Consider the following 24,299-nt stretch of genomic DNA (forward strand, 5'->3'; position numbering starts at 1 on the left):
TTTAGTAAGAATGTGTTACAAGTTTGAAAAATAAATGACTAGTTAAAAAGATTATTTAGCGCACACATATATATATATATATTTTGTATTGTTCATCATGTGAAAACAATCTAAATCACCAATTTAGTATTTTCCTGTTTTGACATCTTTTTTGGAAACAAATACAATATTATTCATATAAAATTGGTGATTTAGATTGTTTCATCATGCGGAAACAATCGAAATCACCAATTTGGTATTTCATAATTATAGATAGAGTCGGAAATGTTTTGTATTTCTGTTGCCTTCGATAGTGGTTAGAAACTTGTTTGATAATGTAAAATTTTGGAAGTAAAAAATATGAAAACATATTTGATAAAGGAAAAATATCTTTGATAAAAATATGTTACAAGTTTGAAAAATAAATGATTAGTTAAAAAGATTATTTAGTAGTTTTTTTTTTTTTTTTTAGGGGGGGAGGCGGGGGGTTATTGTTCATCATACGAAAACAATGGAAATCACCAATTTGATATTTTCCTATTTTGGCCTCTTTTTCAGAAACAAATATGATACTATTCAAATCGCAATAAAATTTATCAAACACATTTCCGTGTTTTGTTTTTACCAAATAAGAGCCTAAAATAGAGATCGCAGCATCTTATGAACGTACAACCTTTTCCTTTCTCCTTCCTGTTTCTCATTTCATTTAAAGAATCAACCCTATATTAAGTAAGTTTATAAAAGTTATACAAGTCTGGTTTGACATGAAAGGTATAAAGCAAGCTAAAAATAAATAATCTAATATTTTTTTTTATGTAAATCTATCCTGACACATTATATTTACAATATATATATATATATATACACACACATGCACACTCAAAATGGTTGGAGATGCTCTTAGTTGTGTTTGATAAATATAGTAAAGGGATTTTAATTAGGGAAAAAAATAATAATAAGGGATTTAAAAAGAAAAGCTCAATTATTTAAAAAAAATGGGTAAATCAAGTAACCACTGACTTGTTTTGTTTAATTAGTTATTCCTAGAGTTTCATATAACAACCTTGCTTTGCGCCAAGACCGATTCTTAACTTTTAAAGACACTAAAAAATGAAAACATTTATTCAAATTAGGGCCTATTGACTTTGTTTTTTCTAAGAAGGTTTTCAATAATATAAAAGAACTAAAAGAAAAAAAGGAAAAAGAGAAGTTTGAAATTTCATTTGGCAGACAAAAGTCCTCCCCTATTCCTCTCCTTTCCTCCGTATCACTAATACAATTCCAAAACTCTGTGTAGTTGTTTCCTTTTCTCTTCTCTTCTTTCCTCCTCCCCCAATTCAAACACTCTGCAGGACTCGGCCTTATACATGCACCCAAACAATAAAAGGGCCAAAAGCAACTCCATTAGGACAAGTACCTTCAACGGTTCAAACCCCACCTCGATTTCCCAAGTTGACCCTACCACTTTATCAATACAATTTGGTATTCACTTGTCATTCACTAAACACATAGGCCCAAAATAGTCAAAGTGAAAAATATTGTCCTGAAATGCTTATCTGGCAGCTGACGTGGACTCCTCTCCTGTAAACTCCAGCGTATCGAAAATGCCAGGTGTAACCGTCAACCAAAAGCCAACAACAGCACAGCAACAGATGAAACCTAGTGAGAGAAAAAGAGTAAAGTCAACACACTCTCTCTCTATCTCCTCCTCACTTTCCCTCTTTTAAGTAGTATAACACACACACACACACACTCTCTCTCTCTCTCTCTAACATTTCACTTTCTCTCTCTAAAACAAAATAAGTTTAACATTTTTCTCTCTCTATTTTTTATCACTTCATCAACCCGCAGAACATGATAAAAACAAAACCAGTCTCCCCTCTTTCCCTTTCTCTCTCTACACAGCCGGAAAACAACTGGTGATTTTTTTTTCTCTCACTTTCTCGCTCCCCAAACAGAGTGCGAATCAAATGTGATGGGAAGCGGTTTATCGCACCTCTTCCCTTGCCTCAACCCGGCGGTGAACCGGGACCAACCGGAGGTGATCTTCACGGCCGCCGAGCCCTTGGACGAAACCCTAGGTCACTCCTTCTGCTACGTCCGGTCCTCGGCTCGCTTTCTCTCTCCGACTCACTCCGACCGATTTCTCTCTCCTTCTCACTCCCTCCGGTTCTCTCCCTCTCACGAACCGGCCTCCAAGCCCAGACCGCCCGGTCCGTCTGAGACCGGGTTCAAGGCGATCTCTGGTGCCTCGGTGAGTGCGAACACTTCTACTCCCAGAACCGTCGTCGAGCTCGAGAACATTTACGATGATGCCACTGACTGTGTTGGTGGTGGTGTGAAGCCGAGTATCGTGAATGGCTTTGAGAGTACGTCGTCGTTTAGTGCTCTGCCGCTTCAACCGGTGCCCCGCGGCGGCGGAGGCGGCGATCCGTCGGGTCCGATGGACAGGGCGTTCTTCATGTCAGGTCCGATCGAACGAGGCGCGCTGTCGGGGCCGCTCGATGGGACCGGAGGTTCGGACGGTGGTGGTCGAGTGCCGTTCTCGGCCCCGCTCGGCGGCGTTTATGTGAAGAAAAAGAGGAAGAAGGGGATATCGGGGATTCGGAAAGCGTTTAGCCGGAATTTTTCGGAGAAGAAGCGGCCGTGGGTGGTGCCGGTGCGGAACTTCGTCGGCCGGAAGGAGGTTTCGAATGGTGGATTTGAGGCGGAGGTGAAGAGTGAGAGTAATGTTCAGTGGGCTCTGGGGAAGGCAGGGGAGGATCGGGTACATGTTGTCGTATCGGAAGAGCATGGGTGGCTTTTTGTTGGGATTTATGATGGGTTTAACGGACCTGATGCGCCTGAATTCTTGATGGGTAATCTATATAGAGCTGTGTATAATGAATTAGAGGGTTTATTTTGGGATTCTGAGGAAGCTTGTTCACAAGAAGGTGTGAATGTAACTTCAGAAAATGCAGTAATTGCAGAGGACAATGGTAAAGCTGTGGGTAGTGGTGAGGAAGTTCAAGTATGTGGAATTGAACTAAACCCTCATCAGCCCGATCGAGGATCATCGGCGAAGAAAGTAACATTTCAATCCGAACAGACGGAGACGACAAGACGGAGGCGGTTATGGGAATTTCTTGCCGAAGAGGAGCCCGAAGATGGGCTTGACCTTTCGGGTTCAGATAGATTTGCATTTTCCGTTGATGATGCGCTTAGCGTGAACAATGCGGGCTCTGCAGTGAGCAGACGGTCACTATTGTTATCGAAGTTAAAACATGGATTGATTAAGCATAAGGAGACTAGGAAGTTGTTTCCATGGAGATTTGGATTGGAGGCCAAAGAGAAATCTGAAGTCCAGGATAGAGTAGAGGAGGAGAGAACGAGCAGAACATGTAGAAAGCGTAAAGTAGGTCCGGTTGACCATGAATCGGTTCTGAGGGCAATGTCACGAGCTCTTGAAGTAACCGAGCTTGCGTATTTGGATATGACCGATAGGGTTCTTGATCGGAATCCGGAGCTTGCCTTAATGGGTTCCTGTTTATTGGTTGTGTTGATGAGAGATGAGGATGTATATGTGATGAATGTGGGTGATAGTCGGGCTATAGTGGCACAGTACAAGTCCCAAGAAATTAGTTGCAGCACAGGATCGGTAGAGCCAATGGATGATGGGTTGAACACGGAGGATATAGTTGAGGAGACCACAGATGCTGGCGAGAGGGTGAATAAGGTGGAAAATGAGGCTCCTGCTCAAGCTATGAGGTTGACTGCATTGCAGCTGTCTACTGATCATAGCACAAGCATTGAAGAAGTAAGTTTCAAAATTTGAATGATTTTAAACTCATTATTTTGTTTCTTTCTTCATCTGTTGGGTATTTTTAGTTTTATATAGTACTCCTTCTTGATAGGTGCAGTACATTCAATAAAGTGACATGGTATCAATTGATTCCTGATGTTTATTTGCCCCAAATGTTCATATGAAGATATTATTTCTTTAAAACGTAATGCTGGGCATTTTAAAGCTTGAAATGGACTATTATGTTTAAGATGATTTTCGGAAACTTGCTCTATTGGCCTAGAAAGTGGCTATTGCAGATTTAAATGTGTATTACATTTAGCCCGAGTCCAGTTTCAAAGATCCACCAACCACCACGGTTTATATTACAACTCCTTAGCGGCTAAATTTTTTGTTCTATTACGTACAACGGGGACATAATGAGAGAGATTGCATGATTATTAGATCCCCAACAAAGCGCACACACCTAGTTTCTTCGTTCCATAAAACTCTGTGAAGAGTGGGATGACTTGGTGATTCCTTATTACACTTGGGGATTAATGTTTTTTCATTTTTTCTGGTCTTATAGAAGGAAATAAGAAATTTTTTGAAACCCTGAATTTAGGCAACATGTCAGTTCTATATCGACTGCTTCTTGAGCAAGCTAAGGGACTAATATTGTACATTTCTCGAAGTTACCTTTTCCACTGAAGAAACAATGATTCGTACAGCCTTTACCAATTTATGTTATTGTTTGCCATGTCTGTTTAATGAATGCTTCTTGGCATATCTCTTACTTGTGAGTGCATCATAAGTTTGACATGCAGAGGGACATCCTCGTGGGGATATAGTCATAGGCTCATAGCTATATTTTTTTATCGTTGATCTTCCCATAGCCTTGTTGTCTTGCAGAATCTTATTTCATTTTGTCAGCATCTTGACTTCTTGGAATTGCTCTTCCTTATTTATAGTAGGTTTTCAGGTTCTCGTAATCTATTTTCTTAATATATTGATCTGTGGAGGAAAGGGTCCTGATAACTAGACAAGGTGCTTGTTGTTACCCACCCAGGCATATTTTCTGTGCACTGAGATATTGTTATAGCAGATTTTCGTTTTCTTTCGTTCATATATTGTTTTCTTTGTGGACAAGTTGCTTTGTGGATCCTAACATGTCATTGCCTTTATAATTGACCACTTCGAACAAAAGCAAACTTTCCTATTATTGTTTTTGAATCCTACTGTTGAAGCTTGTTCCATGGAAGTGAAATTTGTGTTTGAAGTATTTCTCTTGTAAGATCTTCTGAGTTATTCTGATACCTTCCTAACAGTTAAGGAAAAATAAGGAAACATCCTTTTCTTTGTTAAGCATCTTTTTCTTCGTTTTTGAATCCTATTGTTGAAATTTGTAAACATTGAAGTGAATTGTGTTTGAACTTTGAATTATATCACCTGTGTGATAAACTTTGAGCTTTTGATGCTTTGAAAGGTGAGGGAGACACAAGGAAGCCTCCTTTTCCTTGGTCCCATGTCACCTACTACTTTTAAATTTGTTCTCAATTTCTTTGTCATTTTCCTAATACAGTAGAATAAGTGTGATTTGAGAAGCTTCCTTGCAAGCTTCCATTCTAGCAGGGTGCTTTTTTTGATGTTTGACTCCTTGATGGATGTTTTGTATTTATATTAATTTCTTGGAGACAGATTATTTATATTTTACTTGATTTGATACTCAACTTCCATAGATCATTGGATTCTTATTTTTCTTAAAACCTTTATTTATTTATTTATTTTTATTTCATTTTAATTAAATTTTTTTTTTTTTCCAATTTTAATAAATTGTCTAGTCCTTCTAATTCCTTTACTCTAGAAATAAACACGAGGTAAGTTTGATCCAAAAAAATATGTTATTTAATTAAAATAGTAGCCGCCCTATCTCCTTGGCGTAATTTTGTTTGTTGTACTTCTGGGTCACAACTCTCAGTAGATTTTGTTAGCATTGGCTGCAGTTTTGGCCTTGGCCTTATATTTATCTCATTATGGGACTATTAGTGTGCTGCAACATATTTTTCATGTCTTCTTTTTTATTTCTTCAAATTTTTCCTTTTGTGTTCACTGCATATGTGACAGTACTTTTGCCAGTTTTTATATCTTCACGTGTGGTGGTCCATTCACCCATGACATGCATACTTGTTTTATGATTCCCTTAGTTAGTGCTAATGCTTTATTTCTTGTGCAATTTATTGAAAAAGTTCCGATTATGATGCATCTGATTTCTTGAGCTCTTTTAATTTTTTTTTTTAAATAAATTTTTTAACTAGAAATAATGATGCATACTTGTTATTTTATTTTAGCTTTTGATACTGGGTTCAAAAGTTGGTTAAGGTGCAGTATAACCTCTATAAATTAGTACTCGATAATTTAATAATCTCTTTTAAATAATAAATTACGTCAGTCCCAACTTGGGCCAAGGTACTAAATTAATAATTTCTTTAAATTTATAAGATAATAAATTTCAGAAATTCCCTTATAGGTTTCTATAGGTCCCACTTATTACATAAATTAATAATTTGGTAAGAAATACATATAGGACTGACTATGATGTTTTCTTGAAATATATTGAATCTTAATTGATTAAATGAGTACAATGCATTGAATCTTTAAGACTATTGAGAAACTAAATGTTTTGAACAAAATAGATAATGTACATAAAATATCTTGTTAAATTAATAACTTATTAAGTTATCGATAAATTAATATCTTGCTTATATAATAAAATTTATGTGGTCCCAACACTATTAATTTATAGAGGTTATTTGTAGTTAGTGAAGTTACCTGTCCAAGGGCAAAACAACATACTCAAAGTTTCAACAAGGGCACAAAGGAAAAGTGAACTCTCAAATTATGCACTCGCTAAAATTAGTGTTCATATGCATTAGATTTGAAATTTGCAGTTCGATATAAAAATTTGCGTTTTAGAATGCATAAAGCTGTTTTAGAAACTAATATTCTAATTGAAGTAGGATATGGGAGTTCGATCGATGTAAGGATCACTCGAAGCTCATTGGACTAGGTTTGATTCAGTGAACTTGACTTTGATTGATCAAACCCTGCAATTGAACACTTTACAACTATTGGCACAGAAATCGGTACATAGATTGGTGTATCCTTACTTGTGCCACGAGCACACATGTTCCAAATTTCAACAAGTATGTCCTTTAGGAAGACAGGCCTAGAGTTGAGTGGATTCCAAAAGACCTCACTCATGGTATCTGTTTATCCCAATACATATGTTTATTTTTTAGTTCTTTGACCGAGGATGGCTCATTTAGGGGCAACCTCTTAACCAGAAGGGATTACATTTGTTACTATTTAATATGCCTAGATAATTTTGTTTTGTTGTCATTTTTCTTTTGTGAGGAGATTCCCCACTCATTTGTGGATCCTTTTTTCTCTTTTGAATAAAAGAACTGGTTTCTACCGTATAGACAGGCCATATTTAGTAGAGTGCTCCAATCTTTTCCGTCAGTTTTTCTTCTTTCTCTTTCTCGGAGGAATGCATTTATCAACAACATAGATAATCCTGAATGTTTGGCTGGGCTTTCAATTAGTGAAATAATTATGTGTTTACTGCAGATTTTTGGACAGTTAAGCTCTCCAGACTGCAACTTAATTTTATCACTGACATGTATTCTCCATGAAGCTTTTTATTCATCATCTCCTAATTTATAAACAACATAGATTTATTTATTTATTTATTTTTCTAATTATGGCTTCATAGATCTAATGTATTATAAAATTATGATTCAGAATGGCGGCTGGGATTTTTTTCAATTAGTGAAATAGTTACTTACTTTAGATTCTTGGACAGTCAAAGAACTCTAGATGGCAACTTCATTTCATCACTATCATTTTTGTCCCTTGAAGCTTTGTTCAACATCGCCTGGTGTGCTCATTGTGGAACACATTAGATGTCTTGATTTTTTTTTTAAAAAAAGTTAAATGTCTTAAATTTAGATGTTCTGCTTTGTCCTATTGTTTCCAAATCCATGTTTCTCTTGTGTTGATGCCTTGATGGTGGCATGCTTTATTAGCTTTCTTCCTCACATTGAGGACACTTATTTGCTCAAATTTTCAAAGTCCCTTTCTTCATTAAACAATTTCAGGAAGTCATAAGAATCAAGAACGAACACCCAGATGACAGCCATTGTATTGTCAATGATAGAGTGAAAGGTCGTCTTAAGGTTACCCGTGCGTTTGGCGCTGGATTCCTCAAACAGGTTTGTTGATTATTTTTATACTTGATTATTTGTAGTGAGGACTTCCATGTGATTTCAAGGCTGCCTGATAAAAAATTTGAAAAAAATATTAAGCTGTCTGATAAAAGAATCTGAAGTTACTTCACACGTCATGAATTTCCATTTGTTCATCCTGCATTTGTATTTGCAATATAATACGTTTTGTTGAGCTGTAACTTGTGTAGGAAGGCACACTTAAAATTAATTCTGTAGCTGTATATTAAAGAACTAACGCTTAGACAAAGAGATATATCAAGGTTAGATATCAGTGCTATGAAAATTTAAGTATGAACCAATTCATTTTTTGTGTTCAACATTTTAAATAGGTTGAGAAAAGTGTATTTAACAGATCATGACATTGATTTTGAAATGTTAGAAACATATAAATTCAGGAATTTTAAAATATTTTATATCATTACTATAAATAAGAATAGCTAAAGAGGTGTCTATTTCAAATACAAACTTCTTAAAAAGGTGCGTATGTAGAAAAGATACAGCTCTCTATTCAAGCTTATAAATATGAATGGCTTCTCCATCCAAGTATACATACAAATATTTATTGTGGAACTCTTTTATTCTCTCTTGAACAAGTATTGTAATCTTTTAAAAACTCTCTTCTTTTTTATATCAATATTATTAATATTCTACTTGTATCATTTTATACTAATATTGCATAGATGGTAAGAGACAAAGAAGACGACCTAAACTAACATGGAATGAAGTGATAAGAAATGATTTAAAAAATTAAATCTAGTAGGAGATATGACTTATGATAAAAAAGAGTGGAAAAAGAGAATCCATGAAGTCGACCCCATTTGTACGGGATAAAGGCAAGGATGATGAAGATTATTGTTAATATTTAATAAGAATTATACTTTTTTTTTTTCTTTCCATAATTGAGGTTGGATTCCGTTGAACAAATAAACAATCCATACAATGGATCAAGGGAGGGCATACCCTCCCTGTACATCAAAACAGCTAAGCCAATATTGAAAAAGACCACTTCCAGTACACATGGAAGCACAAACAATAGAGAGGCTGAGAGAGCCTATTTCGGATTACCAATATCATTAATAGAGAGAATATTAAGATCAATGAGTTCAAATATGTTCAGATTCATGAGAGATAGAGAGAGAGAGAGAGAGAGATGTATATTCTGTGTATTTCATATATATCAAACCCTAAGCCTACTACAGTGGCTTATATAGAGTACTGGTCTCAGCTAATTACACAATGACCCTACCAACTATATGTAATTACATAATGACCCAAAATATTCTAACACTCCCCCTCAAGCTGGAGAGTATATATCAAATAATCCCAGCTTGGAACAGATAGTCCTTAACCGATTATGACCCAATGCTTTAGTAAACATATCAGCTAACTGATTTTCAGACTTCACAAATGGAGTAGAGATGCTCCCACTTAATATTTTTCCTAGAATAAAGTGACAATCAACTTCAATATGTTTGATCCTCTCATGAAACACAGGATTTGATGCAATGTGAACAGCTGCTTGATTAGCACAGAACAATGGAGTAGGAGTTTCAACTGTCAACCCAAGTTATTTTAGAAAATGTTGTATCCACGTCAACTCACGAGTTGTATGGGCCATTGCCCTGTACTCAGCTTCAGCACTAGATCGAGCTACCACCGTTTGCTTTTTACTTTTCCATGTAACAAGATTTCCTCCTACAAATGTGCAGTAGCCTGTAGTAGATCGCTTGTCTGAAGGAGAACCAGCCCAGTCAGCATCTGAAAAACCTTCCACCCTGAGATGACCATTTGATTTGTATAGTAACCCAAAACCTGGAGCTTGCTTGAGATATCGGATAATCTGAAGAACAGCAACCCAATGTGGCATTCTAGCAGCTCCCATGAACTGACTTACAACACTAACTGCATATGAAATATTAGGTCGAGTGATAGTGAGATAAATTAATTTCCCAACAAGGCGACGAAATCTGCTCGGGTCATTAAATAGATCACCCTTATTAGACACAAGTTTTGTATTTGAATCCATATGAGCATCAACTGGACGACCACCTAACATACCTGTTTCTTCTAACAAGTCCAACACATATTTGCGTTGAGATAAACTTATACCCTTCTTGGATCTAGCAACTTCAATACCCAAGAATTACCTAAGTTTACCCAAGTCTTTAGTATGGAATCGATTTTGCAGAAACAACTTTAACTTAGCAATGCCTTCAGAATCATCACCCGTGATCACAATATCATCTACATACACCACAAGAAAAATGAAGCCAGCTTTAGTGCGCTGGTGAAATACCGAATGATCGGTCTGGCATCTGTTAAGACCAAATTCGAATGCCGCCTCAGAGAATTTTCCAAACCAAGCCTGTGGAGATTGTTTCAATCCATACAGGGCCTTTTTAAGGCGACAAACAGTGTGACGATACTTCCCTTAAGTAACAAACCCAGGTGGTTGCTCCATATAAACTTCTTCAACTAAGTCACCATGCAAGAAGGCATTCTTGACATCTAATTGAAACAAAGGCCAGTGACAATTGGCAGCAATGGAAATAAGTACCCGAATAGAAGAAATCTTAGCAACAGGAGAAAAGGTCTCATCGTAGTCAATACCATAAGTCTGAGTGTACCCTTTTGCCACCAGACGAGCCTTCAACCGCTCAATAGACCCATCGTGAAGGTATTTAACAGTATCGACCCACTTACAACCAACCGTTTTGGAGCCCGGAGGTAAGGGAATAAGATCCCAAGTCCGATTACGGTGCAGGGCATCCATTTCATCTACCATGGCGTTACGCCAATCCGAATTAGAAAGAGCATCCTGCAAAGTCTTGGGAACAAACGTAGCAGACATTTTGGATAAAAAAACAAGATAAAGAGGAGGAAATATTATGGTAGGAGACAAAGTTAGAAATGGGATGTGCAGTAACATACGACCGAATACCTTTACGGAGAGCAATGGGCAAATCATCAGGTAAAGGCGTCGGATCCGAAGACTCTGAAGGAGATGGAGGGAGCGAAGTAGACGGTCGAGGTCGTCGAGTATAAACCTGCAAGGGGATAACAGAGCGAGGAGGTGGGGAGGCAAGAAGCAGAGAGGAAATAGTTGGCATATGTAGCGCTAGAGTAATATCGAGAGGGGTAGTAGAATCAGAAAAAAAATGGGAGAGACTCAGAAAAGGAGACATCAACACTAGTGAAATAGCGCTGAAAATGAGGACTGTAGCAACGATAACCCTTCTGAGTGCGAGCATACCCAAGAAAAACACACTTAGTGGCACGGGGGTCAAGTTTGTCAAGACCAGGTTATGGACATAACACACACATCCAAAGACCCGAGGAGTAAGATTAAACGATGCGGAGTCGGGAAATAGAACAGAATGAGGAGACTTCCCTTTTAACACTGACGAAGGCATCCGATTAATAAAATGACAGGCTGTAAGAACAGCATCACTCCAAAAACATTTGGGAACATGCATATGGAATAAAAGGGCACGACATACTTCGAGGAGATGACGATTTTTACGTTCAGCTACTCCATTTTGTTGAGGAGTATAAGTACAAGATGATTGATGAATGATGCCTTTACCATGAAAATAAGTCTCAAACGGGTCCGAGAAATATTCTTTGGCATTGTTAGAACGTAAAACTTTAATGGAACATCCAAATTGAGTTTTGATTTCTTTGCGAAATATTTGAAAAATAGAGAATAACTCAGAACGATTTTTCATTAAAAACAACCAAGTCATACGAGAATGATCATCCACAAAAGTCATAAAATAACGAAATCCATTAAGAGAAATATGTTTTATTGGGCCTCATACATCGGAATGAATTAACTGAAAAGGACTAACAACATGATTGGTAGCTCTCGGTTTGAAAGATACACGACAATGCTTACTAAACTGACATGCATCACAAGGTATGGACTCAACACGACTAAGACTAAGGCTGGGGACTTGATGCTGCAAAACTGATAAGGATGGGTGGCCGAGACGACAGTGCCACTGGAAAGGAGACAAAGATGATTGAAGAGCCGTGGGAGTTGGCCCAATATCAAAGTAATACAAGCCACCTACTTCATGTCCAGTACCAATCTTCTTCATCGTCTTGAGATCCTAAAAAATACAACACAAGGGATAAAATGTAACGGAGCAATTAAGAGATTTAGTAATTTGACTAATGGACATTAAATTAAAAGGGAATTGAGGAATAAATAATACAGAGGAAAGGGATATAGAAGACCTGAGTTGGGTGGTTCCCACACCCAAAACTTTAGTGGAGGAGCCATTAGCAAGAGTAACACTTTGTGATGAAGAAATAGACTGAAAATCAGATAAGAGATGAGAACTACCAGTCACGTGATCGAATGCGCCAGAGTCAAGAATCCAGGGACTCTGACGAGAGGATAAGAGACATGCAGGTGCACTACCTGATTGGGCAAAGGAAACCGTGGAAGATGAGGTGGAAGGCCGTTGTTGAGACATAAACTGAGCATACTCGTCGCGGGAAACTGTCATGGTGACCATAGCAGGTTCAACAGCCACTTGTGGAGCAGCCACTTGTGAAGCATTTGGTGTGGCAGAGAAAGAAGAATCCCCTTCATTAGAGGTTACTTGATGTGCATAGGAAGAAGGTGGTGGTTTTCCATGAAGATCCCAACAGTAATTGACAGTGTGATTAGTAAGACCACAGTGAGTGCAGAGTTTTGAGTCTCTGCCTCTACCTCTGCCACGACCACGACCACGACCACGAGTAAACCGACCGCCACCGCCACGAGAAGGCTGATAACCACCCTGGTTCACAACTAATGCAGTACGTTCACTGCTAGGAGGAGCAGTGACACCACTTTAAGCACTCCCAGAAGCGCCACTAGATAGAGTAGCATGCTGGAGTCTGGAGAACATATCAGGAAGAGAGGGAAGTGTAGGGCTACCCAAAATCTGTGCACGAACTGATTCATATTCAGGTGACAACCCCGTGAGAAACCGAACAGCATTAAAATCCTCACGTTGTTGTTGCATGCTCTTTACATCAGAGGTGATAGGCTGATACAAGTTCATTTCTTCACAAATTCCCATTGACTGGGAGAAGTATTCTGCAAGACTATGAGTACCTTGCCGGAGGTCAAAGAATTGTCTGCACACCCCATAAATTCTGGTGATATTACCAGTACCTGAATATAGCTGTTGGAGGCGATTCCATATCTCCTTGGCAGTATCCAAATACAACAGGTGGGAGCTGATATCTTGTTCAATACAATTCAGCATTAAGGAAATGATCTGAGCATCCCTTTGGTCCCATGAACTGTCGTTAACCAAATAAGAGCCAAAGCCTTTGGTTTTCAGAAAAATAGCTACGGACTTGGCCCATAAAATATAGTTCTTGCCATTGAGCTTGACAGAAGTCATGGGAGGATTGAAAGAAGTAGAAGAAAACAGGTCGGAACCAGCAGCAGCCATGGAGAAGGACAAACAGAGAAGAAAACCGAACCTGGGGAAAAAAAAAACTGAATCCGGATCTGGGCAGGCGGGCCGGATCTGGGCAACTGGGTTTGGATCTGGACAAACGGGCCAAATCAAAACGAGTTCTCTGCTATTCCGGTTTTAGTAATCTAAGGTTGGAATAACTTCACGCCTGCAGCCAAACACCACTCTTCTCCTTCACAATCAGCGCCGGCAAGAACCAGATCTATGCCACTGACCATAAACACCAATCACCCAAGGTTCGCAATGAAGAATCAAGGCTAGTACACACCCTAGCCCTTGCAGCGATGACGATGGCAACCCAACACAAGCGGCGATTTAACAACCAAGCAAAGAGGGTTCGCGATGAAGGACGATGACGACTACGAGTGATCTTCTCAGCGTACCGGTGACAAGAACTTTCGGCAAAGACACCAATAGCACACTCGCGATTCCAATCGTGAGTCCAATCTCATACAAGGGCAACACAGCGTACCGGCGACAAGAACTTTCGGCAAAGACACCAACAATACACTCGCGATTCCAATTGCGAGTCCAATCCCATACAAGGGCAACACTCTTGTCGTTTCCCACACCCATGAATATATATTGCTCTGATACCATGTTCAGATTCATGAGAGATACAGAGAGAGAAGAGAAATGTATATTCTGTGTATTTCATATATATCAAACCCTAAGCCTACTACAGTGGCTTATATAGAGTACAGGTCTCAGCTAATTACACAATGATCCTACCAACTATATGTAATTACATAATGACCCAAAATATTCTAACAAAACACTACAGCTTTAGCCACCTCCATAGCTGATTTACTGCAGTCATGATGCATTCTTAGATTCCTTTCCTGCCAAATAAGAATTGTACTTGAAATTTAACTCTACTTAAGAGCACAAAGTTTTAAATATGAGATTGAGTTATATATAATATATCATATTATTTTTATATCAGTATTGTTAAGAATTAGTTTAAATTAGGGTTGGGATCTAGGAAGCACGGACACTCCAAAATAGGCAAAGAATCCGTGTCCGACACGTGTCGGACACGGACACGCGTCGGACACTCCCCGACACATGTCGGACACGCCAAAAAATGTGTCTGGAATTTTTTATTTTCGGACACGGCACAGACACTCCGCGGACATGTGTCCGACACGCCAAGGGGGTGTGTCCGACACGCGTGTCTTATTTTTGGTGGTTTAAAAGATAATTTTTAAAAGAAAGTTGGGTTAAAGTATAAATATATGAAGTTATTTAATAAGTTTTACTTATGTGGTCAAAACATAATAATTTTAAACTTTCAAGGTTACTATGCAATTTTAAACAAAAGAAATAGATATTTAAGGCTACTCATTACACTATTACAAGATGAGATTCAAAGGACGGGTTGCTCTCTCAAAGTGACGAAGCTCTGCAACTTCCTGCTGCCGATCAAAGCGACTCCCTCCAGCCTCCAGGTTAGTCTCTCTCTCTCTCTCCTCTTCCTCCTCTTTTCTTCCTCCTCCTTCCTCTTTTCTTTCTTTTTCTTCACAAACCCTAGTTTCTTTCTTTCTTCTTCATCTTTTTTTTTTTTCGTTTTCCTTTTTCACAAACCCAGATTCTTTCTTTCTTCTTCATCTTGTTTTTTTTCATTTTCCTTTTTTAAAACCCAGATTCTTTCTTTTTCTTTTCTCTCTCTCCCTTCCCCCCCACCCTTTTTCACTAACCCCAGTTTCTTTCTTCTTCTTTATTTTATTTTTTTTTCATTTTTCACAGACCCCAAATTTCTTCTTCTTCTTTCTTTCTTTCTTCTTTTTTTTTTTTTTTTCACAAACCCGTCTTTCTTTCTTTCTTCTTCTCTGGTGTTTTTCCTTTTTCACAGACCTTAATTTCTTTCCTAAATTCTTTCTTCTTCTTCTTCTCTGTTGTCTTTATTCTTGCTTTAATTTCAGCCGGTGTGAGTCTGTAACTTATTGACCTGTAAATGAATAGGATTTCATCTTTGATTTAATTTCAGCTGTTGCATATGAATTGTGAATCTGTGATCAAATAGGAATTTATTCATTCTTTGCTGACTGTTCTTTCTTTGCTGACTGCTGTAAGTATGGATTTTTTTTCTTTTCTTTTTATGTCTAGGGAATTAGACATGTCGATGTCATTGTCTACATCAGTTGCTAGTAGTACTCCTCAATTCGAACAAGATGAGAACAAACCACTTTGGAACTATGTCACAGTTAGAAAAATTTGGTGGTGGAGGAAATTTTTTATTCAAATGTCACTTTTGTAATAACGAATTCAGGGGGTCTTATACAAGAGTTAAAGCCCACTTGTTGCAGAACACTGGTATGGGTATTCGTATATGCCCAAAAGTCACATCTCAGAATATTGCAGAAATGCAAAAAACAATTGAAGAAGCCGAATTGAGAATTAAAAATTCTAAACCAAAAAAAGTACTACATCATATATATATACTATTCGTCGTGTCCGTGTCCTAATTTTTTTGGATTTGCCGTGTCGCCGTGTCCGTGTCGTGTCGTATCCATGTCCCGTATCCGTGTCCATGCTTCTTAGGTTGGGATAAACATGTGAATGGTTCTTGTCCATAAAGTCAACAAACTATCATGATCACAATTGAGATTAACTATATTAGTAAGTAACACTACATCTAATATAAAGATATAAATAAAATATCATATTAATTATTAACGGGCCAGTGGCCTAGCGGTATCAGCCTCTTACTTCCCAAAGGGAGGTCAGGGGTTCAAGTCTCAGAAGAGACGTGTGTGTGAGTACCAACTAGGAAAAAAAAAAAAAATCATATTAATTTGTATATTATATATACACACATGCATTGCACGTGCAATTTTTACTAGTTTCATTAAAATCACTCAAAGGGAAGTGCACTTGAGGAACGATTGGAGGCAAAAGTTAAGGACTCGGGTTGATTAGGACTTTGATGTATGAATTCCGAGAAAAGGAAAATAAGGCTTAGGGGCTATTTAGTGTTGTTCTTAACTTCTTATGCTGTGAACAGAAATTCATGAATAGTTCCTTCACAATTTGGGATTATTATTTTTGTTGTTAGGAATACTTGATGAAGGAAATAACTGGGCTTATTAAAGTAGATTTTTTATGATTGGAAGGAGAGGTTTTAATGAGATTCAACTGCGAGAAGAAACGTGTATTAAAAAGAAATTAGAAGAAAAGAAAAGAATCTTGACATCACCAAGAATCCCGTAGGTATCACAGTTAAGGTGAATTGCATTGCATAATTTCAAGTGAGATTCAAAGTTTATGAAATTCTCTGAAATTAATAGAATATATATATGTATGCGGTAATCTTGACATCACCAAGAATCCTGTAGGCATCACAATTAAGGTTAGAATTGCATTATATAATTTCAAGAGAGATTCAAAAGCTTATGAAATTCTCTGAAATAAATAGAATATTTATATGTAAATAAAATAATTTTCAAAAGCTGGACCTTTCCTTAAAGACTTTAAGACTTGAAATTTATATACTTAAAAGACTTTTACTTACCAAGCCTTTGCACCAATTATAGACCTTATAATTATAAACACAAATTGACATGAAAATTACATGCTCAGGCTTTGCCTCTCTACATCCATGTCCAGCAAATCAGGAAATCAGGGAAGTACTTTTTTATTCTTAAAACTTTTTAAAACAGAAATAAAACTAAATTAGAAGCTATTTAACTAAAAGAAAGCATAGAAATGAGACTCAAGAATAAATTATGCGAGGGTCTCAAGTGGGTTGACTTGAAATCCAACCAGTTTCCAAAATTTATCTCTTCTTTTTCTTGAACTTATTGTGACCTGCATCAGATATACTACAGCACATGCAAGCATGATCCACCTGACTAACGGACTTTTGTTTTATAAAGCTTTCCATATGCATTTGTTTTGAATAGTTTGTCAACTGTGGACAAGCCCAAACAATTGAGATAAAGCTTCATTCAGTTCTAAAGTATTTCCTGAAGTAATTGTAAAGAATGTCAATTTTACTTTTATCAAGAGTAAAAGACTAAATGATTTTAATACGCATGTGGATGCAGCCCAAGTTGAATGATGCGCTGTTGGAAATGTTTCGGAACGAGTATATTGGTACTGCACCATACATATCTTGTTTGCCTTCTCTTTGTCACCATGAACTCTGTCCAAGAGATCAGTTTTTAGTTCTCTCATCTGATGGCTTGTATCAGTACTTGAGCAATCAGGAAGTTGTTTCTAATGTTGAGAGTTTCATGGAGAAGTTTCCAGATGGAGACCCCGCACAACACCTGATAGAGGAACTTCTTTTTCGTGCGGCCAAGAAAGCTGGTAATTTCCTCATCTTGCAATTCATTTTTTCTATTTATACCCATTAGTTGTATGCTATGCCTATCCCCATAAGCTTGTACATATATAGAGAATCATGAAATTGACCCTGGAATTACTATCTGCAACATTTGCAACATACACACATGATCACGTTTTTTATTAGTGGGATGTGCACAATGTTGTCAAGAAGTATGATAAGTGGGATGCGCACATGATCACTGTACTATCAATGTTGTGTATGCATGTTTAATTGATTAGATATTTTACATTTGAACTTGTTTGTGTTAACTTCCACATTTTGGTCGTTTGTTGTGAACAATTGTTTCTAAAATTCATTGTCTTCCTAGCGTTATCTAAAATAGTCTCAGAGATCTTCTCTGTTTGGTCAAATTGGTATGTCTTCCAACTAGGAATAAATCTATTATTCTGTTCCCCCAACTGTGTAGGTCTTTCACTTGGTTTTTTAAGAGACTGATTGAAGGGTTCCCCCCTCCTCTTTTTGGATGTCTGCTGAAATAAACATGCATTCATCATTTCAGATTCTTCCACAATATGTCCTTATTCTACATAAAATTTGTGAATTATCTTTCTTAAAAGATGTATGAGAGTTCATGGCCACTGCTCTTGTTCAGTTAGAGGGAACCACATTCCCTGTCGCTGCTTTTGCTGTTTATAGTTGGGAATTCAAAGAAAAGAAAGAATCTAAATAAAGGCACCCAACGTGAAGGGGACCCCACTTGGAGGGTCAGACTAGCTTCATTACTTCCCATTGGGCTAGAGATTTCCTATCCTACCTTACCCGCTCATCAATTCAGATGATTTGCACTGAACTAACCTAAGTTATATGGACTCGGGTACGGCCCTACGGGTGTCGGACACGGGTATGTATTCATGCGTCGGATGTGTCAAATCTCCAAACAGAAGGACACACGAACACGGCTAAATATTCATTTTATTAATTTTTTTATTTTATTTTCTAGAGTAAAGTAATGTTTTTATCTAATATAATGTTCGATATAGGCATTTAACTCATTTTAAAGTAATAATATAATGTAATTGAATGATTGGATATGCTTTTTAAGTACATGTCCTAACCAAAAGTGTCAGACACATATCCCATATCCATGTTCAAGGGATACGTGTCCGACACGAGTACTTCACTACTTTTGAAGGGTCCATGTAACAGAGGAACTAACAGACCCTTGTTGTATTGGACGTGAGCTCCAATGTGCAAAGTAACATTTACTTATGATTCAAACTTTCGAAGTGCACAAGTTATGCGTTTTAGTAGAATTTCTAGTCTAAATTTTATGTAACTGACCTCAAATAGTTGGGGAAGAACTTTGTTGAGTTGGGACTAAATTCAAAAGGAGGGTTAACATTCCTAGCTTCTCTAAATTCAATTCATATTGTGCTTGTGCTTTGCGATGCCCTGGACTCTAATCTGTCACTTCTCTATCACAAATTATTTTGCAACTACTTGCATGACTAGTTTGTTAGGCTAGGTTAATTTGTAGGATTAGGCGGTGAATGAAATGGCCATTCTTGTAGGATTAGGTTAATTTGTAGTATTGTTATCCATTCCTCAGCTCAACTGAATGAAAGACTACCTAATTCTCGAAAAAAGAAAAAAAGAAAAAGAGAGTTGATTGACAATACTGTCCCCTGCAAAATAAAAATAATAAAAACTAAATTATTCTTGGAATCCCTAAACCCTTGCTCTCCAATCAAAGCTAAGTTTGAGTCACATTATCTATTTTATTTTATTTTATTTTTATTTTTCCTTCTTAGAAGAAGGTTCAGTGGGTTCCCAAGCCCGTGACTATTGGAGGTGGCAGTGTATTTGGTGGTGCTTGTGGAGGGAATAGAATAGGAGATCCTTTGATGGCGAGGAGACTCTGATTGGGGTGCTAAAATTCTCTATTATTAGTTCTCTTTTTTGTTGGGTTGTTGAGAGAAATTGTAAACCAATGGGGGAGATACTAGATTTTTTTTGGATATATTGAGAATTTACCTATTATGTCCTTGTGTGGCTTTTGCGGGTTGTCCTTGTGTGGCTTTTGCGGGTTGCGTTCCCAGTTTGAATGGTTTCTAATACAAGCTTGCTTGTCAAAAAAAAAAAAAAGAAGGAGAAGAAGGAGAAGGAGGAGAATACTTGTGCCATTGCAATCAAATTGGGGAAAATACTTGTGCAATAAAAGAATTGTGGCTACAAGCACACAATCATGGTCAAGAGAATATTTAAATTGTATCAACAAGCATAACTCATCAAAACTAAGCATGAATTGTCTACCTACCTACTTCCACACTGGTGTTGTAGCACAACCCATCAAATGTAAGCATGAATTATCAAATCAAGTGCAAATACATCAATTAAGCACCATTGTTTAACCATCACCCACATAGTGAAGATGTTGAGATTAATTAATCACAGTCAATGCATAAGACAATGTAAAGATCATAAGAAGATTAATTAAAACATTAAACATACAACTAATCTTGTTACAACGAATTTAAATTTGCAAGGTTAAACAATCTACACAATTAAACCCCAAATTGAAAATAAATAATACAATACTTGGCTTAGGGCTTTATCCAAACCCTAAGAGAAGAAATTGTTAGCCACGGAGATGATGAAGATAAACACTGAAGCCTCAGTCTCCATCTCCAAGCATAGCCAAAGATCTTCAATGGTGGAAGAGAGGAATTCTAGAGAGAGAAAGTCTCCAATCCTTGCCCCAAATCCTCTTCAATTTGTATCCGCCATCAAATGATGCTTCATCCTCCATAGATACTCGGATTTTTGGCCTTAGGATGGTCAGAACTCGGCCCAAGGATCATACATTTAACGCACAAACGGCCTTTTTTTTTTTTTTTTTCGAAGAGAGCTTTAGATATGACTTTATAGAAAATCTGCCGTGACTTACCATCGATCGCACTTAAGATGCGACCAATCACACGCGATCAATCACACGCAAGATGCGATCGGTCACAGTGAATAGTAACTTCTGCACTTCAGTCCTTTTTGCTGCCCTTCTTTGCCGAGACTCTGTTTGATCATCCCAAAAGCTTCAAGGCATTGGATTTAGCCCATTTAAGCCTTATTAACCTGAAATAGACAATAACACAAATTAAAACTAAAAAGATGAATAAAGATAGATTAAGGTGCTAACATATGCAAGGATAAGGGCTAAAATGTGCATCTTTCAGCACTTATCAATGGGTAGCTTGTATGATTGTATCCAACCCATTCTCTTCCAAGTTACATTCCTATGAAGTATGAACCAAACATAATAGTAGTGAATCCATTGATACATTTTTGCTTCACCGTGTATGAAGCAATATGGAGTATGCCTTGCTAGTTTGGCTGTATCCATTGGGAGCATGAATCCCTGATACCATTAAAGTCCCCAACAATAGCCCGATCTTTCCTATAGGATGCACAACATGTTATTTGTTGTCAAACATGTAGGAGGTTGGATAATTGTTGCAGTCAGTCATTGTAGACCATATGGAACATTACTTGAATCCATCTAGCTAAAGCTTTTTGTAACCGCTATTCTTGGCTGTGGTGCAATTGCTGCTTCAGTGCTTGAATTGCGAGCTTGACTTGCTTGGTCGTATTTGTGGAATTGAGTTGGAGCATTATGACCTTAACCTTTCTGATGAGTTCAAAATCTGTTGACCATATGAATGAGCTCGAAGGAGCTGATTCTTTTTGCAGAGGTCATCTTATCTTTATCTTGGCAAATTTTGTGCCTATATTCAAGCACCGGTCATTAAAATCCTAAAGATTTTACACTTACTTGATGAAGGCTACAAAAGAATCTTCCAGCTCTCTTCTCTAACCAAAATTATACTGAATTAAAACCACTTAACAACCCCCAAAATGAGCTGGTAGTCGTCAATTCAGCAATTTTAGTAGTTAAGTTGAACTGTGATCCCATGCTGATGTCAGTTCAATTACGAGCTGGGTGCTCATGGTTCGGGTTCAATCTAGAACTGAATGGACCAATGTTTGTTCTTAAAATTGGAACCAGAACTTCTCTAAACCAATTCGGGGTATTGGGTTGGTTTGTGTTGGTTCCCAAGTTGGAAAGGATTGGAATGAAGGTATCAAGTTTGTCAATGAATTCCTATACAATAGCAAATTTATTGAATCATATGCATGATTTGCATTATTTCTTGGACTTTGCTTTAGATTTACACTTGAATCAACCATATTGGTTAAAGAAAACTGAAGTCCTAGAATATATTATAGGAAAATAAATCAATTAGACTTGGAAAAATAGATAGAAATCAAAGCAGCAATAAGAAGATAAATTGATAAAGAAAAAGAACCTCACTTTTGTTAAAGAGTAGGAGAACCAAAGCAAACGGAAAAGACAACAAGAAAAGAAACTAAGAGAGACAGAGAATGAAGAGGAGTACCAGAAGGAGAAGGGGGAAAAAAGAGGTAAAAGAGCTTATGAGAATTGGAAAATTAGATCCAAATAGATGGATAAGAAATGAAAAAGGTGATCTTAATATCTAGATCAAAGAAGCCATAAAAAATAGAAGGGAGAAAAAAATAAAAGAACATTCATTCAATCAAAGAGTCAAGGGACCAAAACAAAAAGGATAATAATTGAAATGAGAACAAGAGAAGAAGAGTTGAAAAAGGAGAAGATAAAAGAAAGTGTAGAAATGAGGAAGACGAGAAACTGACAAGGCATTGTGCAAACATATCGTTGTAAGGGAGAGCCTCTTCCTTGCATTTGTATGCATGTGATCAATTAGTAAATCAAGATCATGTGGACTCCCCTTTCATTTTATATGTAATATAAAATGAAAAGCATACGACTGATCAGTTCTGGTGTTGCACTCCACTTGCAAAATTGCTGTAGACAAACCCTAATAGTTTCATTTAACATAATAAAATCTTTGGGCTTTTTTTGTGTCAAGGTGCACAAGCTTGAGTGCCTTTGATGTAGATGAATATGTTGTTTGGCCACACCTTAGTTTCTGCCATATTCTTTACCATGTAGAAGATGTTCTGTGAATGGAAGGTGTATTGTGTCGTCATCTAAATGTTTTGTTTCAACTTATCTGAGTTTTGAGATTTGTCTTGTTTTGACTTTTATGCTATGTTACATGGACTCAGGCACGGGTGTCGGACACGGGTATGTATCCATGCGTTGGATGTGTTAAATCTCCAAACAGTAGGACACACGGACACGGCTAAATATTTATTTTATTAATTATTTTATTTTATTTTCTAGAGTAAAGTAATGTTTTTATCTAATATAATGTTCAATATAGGCATTTAACTCATTTTAAAGTAATAATATAATGCAATTGAATGATTGGATATGTTTTAAATACATGTCCTAACCAAAAGTGTCAGACACATATCCCATATCCATGTCCGAGGGATACGTGTCTGACACGGGTACTTCACTACTTTTGAAGAGTCCATGTAACAGAGCTTTTACGTCTATGGTATCTTCTTCTGCGAGCATTCCTATCGAGGAGACACTGAGACTCTTTTGCCTGAATTAGGTATACCATTTCATGGTTTTCACAACTAGTCTGATCAAGTTGTTTCGAGGCAATTGTATTGAATCTGCTCATATCTTTCCCATTGTGGCATACAAAATACCGTTTCCTTCTCAAGTATGCATCCTTTAAACCTATATTATATTTTTCTCCTTGTTTTTTCCGGCTGCAGGAATGGATCTTCATGAATTGCTGGACATCCCTCAAGGAGATCGTCGGAAGTACCATGATGATGTTACTGTGATGGTGATATCGCTTGAAGGAAGAATATGGAAGTCATCAGGAAAATACCTTTGAAACCTGCACAGAACATGAAATATCTCTACAAGCAAGAGTTTTCTGTATACAAGTGAAATGGTGGTATCCTTGAGCTGAGTAAATCATTCTACAAGGAGTTTGGGAGATCCAAATCCTGATCCTTTTTTTCATGGTACATATGAATTCTTTCGCCTCAAATCATAAGAACACAGTAAAAAGAGGGAACTCTACATGTCATCAAGACTCAAGTTGATGCCGAAACATCGGTCTCGGGATGGAAAAAAATAGGAATTTTGTAGTGCAATTGATGGGAATTGCTCCTTAGAGGCAAAAAAGATCCCTTTTTTTGTTCCTTTCTTTTATTCAAGATTTTGCACAGATGAAGGCTTTCTTCATTCATTTATGTCTCTTCCTTTCTTTTTTATAGCAAAAAAGATGTGTTTGTAATTTGGTGGGGGTTTACATTTCCTTACAGAAGAGAAGCAAGAGTCTAATTTGGAGTTGAATTCCCACCACTGCAGACTTACAAGAGCGGGAAATTCTTATCAGATCTGTGTAAATTTTTTTTCTTTTCCGGCTTATGCGCAAAATGAAGACAAACCTATGGACAATCATCACTAAAGAAACAAACTAAACCAGGAAATTTCAAATAACAACTTGAAGTGTACTTTGAGA

The 24,299-nt window shown here is 37.3% G+C and overlaps 1 protein-coding gene across 1 annotated transcript; it reads left to right on the top strand.

Moving 5' to 3' along the window:
• Window positions 1-1,730: 1,730 nt before the first annotated feature.
• Window positions 1,731-24,130, top strand: LOC132303496 (protein phosphatase 2C 29). The gene is made up of 4 exons (XM_059800773.1): window positions 1,731-3,775; window positions 7,900-8,013; window positions 17,564-17,828; window positions 23,539-24,130. Exons 1-4 carry the CDS (start codon window positions 1,955-1,957, stop codon window positions 23,661-23,663), a joined length of 2,325 nt encoding a protein of 774 aa, XP_059656756.1. The 5' UTR covers window positions 1,731-1,954; the 3' UTR covers window positions 23,664-24,130.
• Window positions 24,131-24,299: the final 169 nt, after the last annotated feature.

Source organism: Cornus florida, unplaced genomic scaffold, assembly GCF_030987335.1.
Source record: "Cornus florida cultivar Cherokee Brave unplaced genomic scaffold, ASM3098733v1 CherokeeBrave_3.0.0_Hap2_Chr04, whole genome shotgun sequence".
Taxonomy (NCBI): domain Eukaryota; kingdom Viridiplantae; phylum Streptophyta; class Magnoliopsida; order Cornales; family Cornaceae; genus Cornus; species Cornus florida.

What these genes read in the sequence shown, in the direction of transcription:
- LOC132303496 (XM_059800773.1), top strand. Translation starts at nt 1,955, where the DNA reads ATGGGAAGCGGTTTATCGCACCTCTTCCCTTGCCTCAACCCGGCGGTG. An exon ending in GCGCTGGATTCCTCAAACAG is followed by an intron (nt 8,014 to 17,563) that starts GTTTGTTGATTA and finishes ATGTGGATGCAG; the next exon opens with CCCAAGTTGAATGATGCGCT. An exon ending in TCGTGCGGCCAAGAAAGCTG is followed by an intron (nt 17,829 to 23,538) that starts GTAATTTCCTCA and finishes TTCCGGCTGCAG; the next exon opens with GAATGGATCTTCATGAATTG.